Source organism: Coffea arabica, chromosome 2e (genome assembly GCF_036785885.1).
Source record: "Coffea arabica cultivar ET-39 chromosome 2e, Coffea Arabica ET-39 HiFi, whole genome shotgun sequence".
In the NCBI taxonomy this organism is placed as follows: Eukaryota; Viridiplantae; Streptophyta; class Magnoliopsida; order Gentianales; family Rubiaceae; genus Coffea; species Coffea arabica.
This window is the reverse complement of record NC_092313.1, coordinates 10974553-10981155: the sequence shown is the minus strand read 5'-3', so window position 1 is coordinate 10981155 and position 6603 is coordinate 10974553. Positions and strand designations below refer to the sequence as shown.

General features: G+C 38.0%; 2 protein-coding genes across 2 annotated transcripts; both read right to left on the bottom strand.

The window, feature by feature from the left end:
- Positions 1–1822: 1822 nt before the first annotated feature.
- Positions 1823–2254, bottom strand: LOC113728547 (zinc finger A20 and AN1 domain-containing stress-associated protein 9-like). The gene has a single exon (XM_027252943.1). The coding sequence runs from the start codon at positions 2252–2254 to the stop codon at positions 1823–1825; it is 432 nt and encodes a 143-aa protein (XP_027108744.1).
- Positions 2255–2948: 694 nt separating this feature from the next.
- LOC113730920 (uncharacterized) lies at positions 2949–3841 on the bottom strand. The gene has a single exon (XM_027255912.2). The coding sequence runs from the start codon at positions 3677–3679 to the stop codon at positions 3221–3223; it is 459 nt and encodes a 152-aa protein (XP_027111713.1). The 5' UTR covers positions 3680–3841; the 3' UTR covers positions 2949–3220.
- Positions 3842–6603: the final 2762 nt, after the last annotated feature.

Genomic DNA, 6603 nt, shown 5'->3' with positions numbered 1-6603 from the left:
ATCAAAATAGTATATAACGTGCAAGTCAAAAAGATTATCTTCGGCATATAATATGATTCAGGGACGGTTGATGATCTTATCCCTTCCTTGGATTCTTCATCAGCATTTGCCTATAAATGTGTGGTTTGTTTTGTTGTCAATTTGGAGAACTTCTTATATAATAAACTAAATGGTAATGCTGACTTCCTAGTTTCCAACTTTACTGACTCTCCAAGACTCCAATCATTGATGTTTTTAATTTTCCCCCCCTTGAAACTGCTTGTATTCCGTTTGCGCACAATATTATACGAACATGGATTGCCGAGTCCGGTTTGTTTGGATAGTGCTTTTATCCCAAATAATATTTCGCTTGCATCATAAACACATTTTCCAATCCACCTTTTTATATTCTCAATCACCTTTTTATCTCACATGCATCACATCACAAAAAGTGCTACAGTAATTATTCCAAATAATATTTCAAATAATACACTATCCAAACAAACCGGTACAATTTCCAGATATTTTGGATTGTTATTTTCTAGAGCTTTTATAGAAAAATGTATTGTAACGAGGCAAAAATATGACTAGAAAGTGCTTTCATTAAAAATATAAAATGTTTTTTTTTGGAAGAAAGATTGCATTCCAAAACTAAAGTTGATTCCCCTCCATTTGGTATTATGAGTCTTAAACCAACCCATCAATCTTTAGATGTGCTCAGGCACATTCATCACGAGACACGACTTTTTTTTTTCTTTTGAGACCCGAGAAAAAGCAATCAAATGTGAAATCACACAAATTATCCCAATGAAAAAAGATAAAAAAAAATACATATCATAGATTCACAACTTATTGGAACAGATAGATTCACATTTATTATGACGTTTGTGTTTAGATACTTTCTCCATTTAATTTTACTATTTTCCCCAAGAAAAAAAAACTAATACTTGAACATTCTATTGCTCAATATTCCTCGCACTCGTTACTAATTTAAACGGACCGTGCTTTTAGTTACAATGCCAAAACGCACAAAAAGTTAAAAGATGTCAATAAGTAATTTCCCATCTTTACATAATAAATGCTACCGTTAGATGTAATTTCCCATCTTCTTGTCGTCGTTCTTTTATTTTTCTTTTTTAAGACTCAAAATTTCCCTTTTCTTCTACTTGTCGATCCCAACTTCTTCAGAAAAAGAAAACAAACATAAAAAGTACTGGAGTATTCTAAAACATTTCAAGCAGTCAAAACATACTCGTTTTGTTAAAAGTATAGGACTGATAAAAAGGTTACATGGACTCTTCGTATTGCCACGATAAAATAGATGGGCAGTAAGGTGGAAATAACAATAAGTAGAAGTTCTGGATTCAAGGGTAAAGTCTTACATAGACCCGATCTTTCATCTGAAAATACATCTTGTGAAAATAAATAAGTCACATCGCCCTTTTTACTCAGCAATCTTCAGACATTTTAGTAAAGAAGTCAGGTAGCGAGATTTTTGACCACACGGTCCACAATCCGGTGGATTGAATTTATCCAAATACTTGTCAGAGTTCAAGACCTCCAACTTATCAAAAAATACCTTTAAAACATTTTCAGTCTAACCTCTGTGATCTTGAAACCTAAACCGTTAAACATGAGCATACGATGGATATAGTCTAGAATGAGCTTATGCTCTGCTTGGTGCAAGATTGGAGAGAGTTTGGAGTCCAAAAGTCATCGTTTCCTAGTTTGGTAACGTAATCTAGATTGAAATGCAAAAGATCTGGTTCCTCTACACATGGATATAGTGAAATTCTAGTCTCTAGCATGGGCTATAACCATTGATTGAATGCGTGGGCTCTAATCAAATTCTAGTCTCTAGCTTATCCGATTTGCAAACGGGATTTTGCTTGGCCAAAACTGCACGACCAAAACTCTTGAAGTCGAAGTTGCACGCGTGCTCCTCTGGATACCTATGAATGCCGCAGAAACTCCCCCCGCATCTGCTGCTGCAATCAAACCCGATTACTCCTACCTTCTTGTTGCAGCATTCGCATCTTTTCCTAGACCCAGAAACTTCAACCTTTGCTCTTTTATTATCAGTAGTGTCACAAACCGTAGAACCAACTCTTGCTAAAGGAACAGGCAAAGCAGGGACAAAATTCTTGGCTGCTGCTGCTTCTGCAGCTTCTTTTTCTTTTTCTTTGAGATGACCTTTGTAGCACTTTGAACACAGATTTTCGGTAGCTGGGCTTCCATAGAAACCGCACCCTCTGTCACACAACGGTGGATCCATAGCTTTACACTCAATCGAAGTATGGAACGGTATGGAGCTATTGGTGATGATGCTGTTAATGATAATATGTTGGATTACTTCTCTTAAATTTGTAGGGGTGGACGAGGTCTTGATTTGTTTATACATAGCTAAAAGAGCTATTTCTAAAGAATGATGGGATCAGGAAAGCAGAAATCGTCTGGTTTGTTCTGGGATTAGGCGATAATCCTTTCTCTTGTAGGATTTTTTAGTTTTGAAAGTTTCCAAATTATCCATTCGATAACAGAAGAAGTGGAGTCGGTGAGGATCCTTCCTGGAACGCGGATAAACATAACCCAAATCAGGGTTTGGAGAGGATACCCCCGCAATAAAGATCTCACCGGTCTTTTGTCGTCTATCTATCTATCTTAAATTGGAGAGTTGGTTACAATTTCTGGTTAATATCATGGCCCGATCGAAAATTAGCTATGAAAATAACAAGTCAACAACACCACCATCCATGTAACCATCCATAAGTCAGCCTTGTATTGCATCCATGTAACCATTAAACTTGTTACAAAATCAAGAAAAGATGAGTGAATCAAGAACTAGACCAAACACCCAACAGCTAATCTCCATCATCACTTCATCCTCGCAGGTCAAATTAAATCTTCAAGAATTAAAATTGTCAAGCATAAATCACCCCAAAAAAAAAAGGACCAAATTCACACCCAAATTACCATAATACCTCACAATATCTCATTGGCTGCATAATTAAGCTCACATACTCGCACATTACACCAAGTAACAATACCATAAGTTACATCACATGGCCTTTTTTCTTTATATAGTCATATTAATACTTAAAATACTTCTGTAACTATAGAAAACTCTTGCAACAAAAGCAGCCACCATACCATTTTCTAGTTTAGTAGTCGTAGTAGTAGCAGTAGTAACCAAGAACGCCGAGCCCAACCCAACCATAGAGGAGCCACCAGCTTTATGTGCTTAACAATAGGCAACACATTTCTTCTTGCAATCCATGGTGCAGCCACCGCCACCGCCACCGGCGCCGTACCCTTTTCCAGATCGGCTAAATGAGCTGAAGCACTTGGCGGGACAAATCAGCTTCTTCTGGTAGCAGGGGCCTTTTTCCTTGCACACAACAGTTGGCCTTATGATGCCACCTCTGCCGTACCCTCCGCTCGGACCTCCATACCCGGCTCCGTACCCTCCGTACCCACCAACAGTTCCGTACCCGGGTATGTTGAACCCACCTCCGGGTCCGAAGAACCCTCCATACCCACCGCTGTCATCACCACCCCCACCTTTGCTCTGGCTCTGGTGGGGCTTTTCATCTGTGGCGTGATCGGGGTGATTCGGGTCGGGTCGGACTGCGGAGGAAGAGGAGGCCGCGAGAATCAAGAAGATGGCTAGGATGACAGAGGTGGCAGCTATGGAATTCATGATTCTGAGGAGAGAGGTTTCTTGTTTTGTGGGATTTTTTGAATTTGACGTTATAAGCTGTTCAGCTTCAAGGAGTTGGAAGACAACAATAAGGAGAAGAACATTTAAGTAGTAAAAGGAGTTAAAAAGGCAAGCATTTAAGATGGGGAGAGCAAGAAAGCTGACAAGTGGATGGCAGTTGGGGGGGGGGGGGGGGAGTTCTTTGGCTATTGCCACTTTTTCTTTGCATGAGCTGTGTGCATCTGTGCGTGTATGACTGTGGGCACTTGGTGCAAATACCAATTTGGTGCCATTGTGTTGAGTCTGGTGTATTTGCCGTAAGAATTGATGTACAAAAAAATACCAACTCCTTTTTTTTTTTTTTCTAGTTAGATACGATAGATTCTATTCTATATTTACTCTTACTCTATACTAGGAAAGGGGATTCAAAGGGATTAAGAAAGAAATTTGAACGGAATTGAACCACTATTAATCCAAACGAACGTCTAGCACCTGCTAATAAAATCTTTTAAAAAATTCTAAATTTTTAAAATGCAGAATAAGAGATTTGATCTCTGAACAAATATGTACTAGCTCGTGTATGAAAAATGTATAATTGATGAGCATTCAAAAACGTAAAATTGACAATCGCTGAATTTAGTATTGATTTGTACATTAAATCTTATAGTGCTAATTGAAGACAGACACACACACCAATCGTACATGTTCGGACCAACCTCGAATTGGCAGTGTGACCATATGTGCGTCAATGAAGGGTAGGTTGGAGAAGGGATGCATTAATTATTGCACATTCCTGTAAAGAACCATTATCCTAATAAATACGTTGACATTTGTTGGATATTTCCAGTTCCTTTTCACTACTGGCTGTTGTGCTGCGCGTTGTTTGGATATGATCCAATAGACTTTTGACACAAGAGGGAGGGACATTTGGATTGGTGGTGGGAGTGGTCTAAGTGTGCACTAGTGGAAGGCTGCGTTGTTATTTATCATCCAAAATGTGTAGAACGGACCTTTATGGAAATTTCATTGGTATTGGACGGTCGATTCTTTCGTTCACTGTTCTTAGAAATGAGGATTGAGGGTTCGATTCATTGTCTGGATTTTGTTTTCCTCTTACTTTCGCCCCTTGCATTCCTTACTAGTAAAACGTTTTCTTGCGCAAAAGACTAAGGCCTTGCTATGGATTCATGAACATCGGTTTGGCTGGATTATTTTGTTGTGTAACGTTACATGCTACTTACAATTTCCTATCATTGTACCGTGCAACTTAATACTCCCTCACGATGACATTAATCTAGTCGAGCATTTTATGAATTCGCAACAAAATCCAAGAATGCCGAGTCACTATTCACTGCTAATTTGTAACGCAAAGTGAATCGAACCTTCGTTACATTTGTAGCAGCTAGTTCTAAGTGAGATTAATTAGGGCATGCTAGTTGTCGAAGAAATCGCATTTCATGAAACTTTAGATTGATCATATATCTTTACTGAATAATATGTCTAAGCACCCATTTTTGTGCTTATGACTTCTAATCTATTCATAACATTCCACGAGACAAATATCAGCACTCCGAGAATCTCAATTGAACCAAAAACAGAAGAGGGGAAAAAAACAACAACAACAACAACAACAGGAGGTAACTTGACTACTCGCCTTGGTTCTTTGAACCAGAAATTTCTTTTAAACTACAGTGAGATATAGATAGCATATATATATTTATGTTACTTGCTATAAAAGGTGAAGTGATGCACGGGCAGACACTTCCAAGTCTTAGGGTCATTACTTGTTTGAATGGTCTATAATGTATTCATGCACTCATGCATCGTAATACTGCAGACCAAGGCAAAACTATGGACTATAATGGTCTAAATCCTACTCTTTTTCTTTGGCTACCGAAGATGACAATTTTTTTCTCTCATAGTACTTTATTATTGGTAGCAAAATTTAAACTAGTATAAATTAAAAGAATAAACATCATGAGGTGCAAATTAACATGAGATCCCTCGGTAACCTCAATACATTGCTGGCAGCTAGTTGCCATTAAAGACTCAAAGGTGACGGGTGTGTGTGTATATATATATATATAGCTCCTGAAACTGTTTAAAAATTGTCAAAATACAAAGCAGAAGACAAAGGTTATTCATGTTCATTACATGCCTTGTTTTTGTAGTATAAATCAGTAATTCTTCAATGACTTGGTCTAACATATCTCCTAGGGTTAGGATTAAATGGGGAGTACATGTTTATTTTTGGTAAAAATGAAATTTAGTCAGGAAAGTCTATTAATCGATGGAGATAACATTTTTTGAGTATGTAAACAAGCAAAAATCCCTTTTAAAATTTGTTGTGTATTTGTACCTTTTTTTTTTTTTTTTTTAAAGTGGGATGTTGTAAATCAAGGATTTTCTACTTTTAATCTCTCTCACCTTAATAACCAACTCAACCCTCCTCCTGCGCACCTGTTGTGACAGCCCCACCTCCCCCTAAGGCGAACCAGAGGGTTCGGCGGGCCGCCTGTCCAGCTCTCGCCGGGATTCAGTCGTTCACTACAGTCCTCAATGAATTACAAGAATAAACCTCAAATATTACAATATAAATCTCCAATATACATCAAATTCTCCAAAAATTACATGTCATAAGCGAAGCGGAAACAATTCTCAACTATACATAAAAATGATTTCCAAATCCAAACTGTACAAGATATAGGCCATCCAGACATGTGAATAAGCACAACAAGTCCTTCCTTCGCTTTGAACCCTGTGGAGGGGAATAAAATATTTTTGGGGTGAGTTAGAATCTCAGCGAGTAACCAGTAAAATCATTAAACAAATATATTTCACAATGTTGCATTTCGATCATTTCGATGATGTCATGATTCAGAGATCAAATGTACGTTTAGTGCTCTCGTGAGCCGGTGAAATCA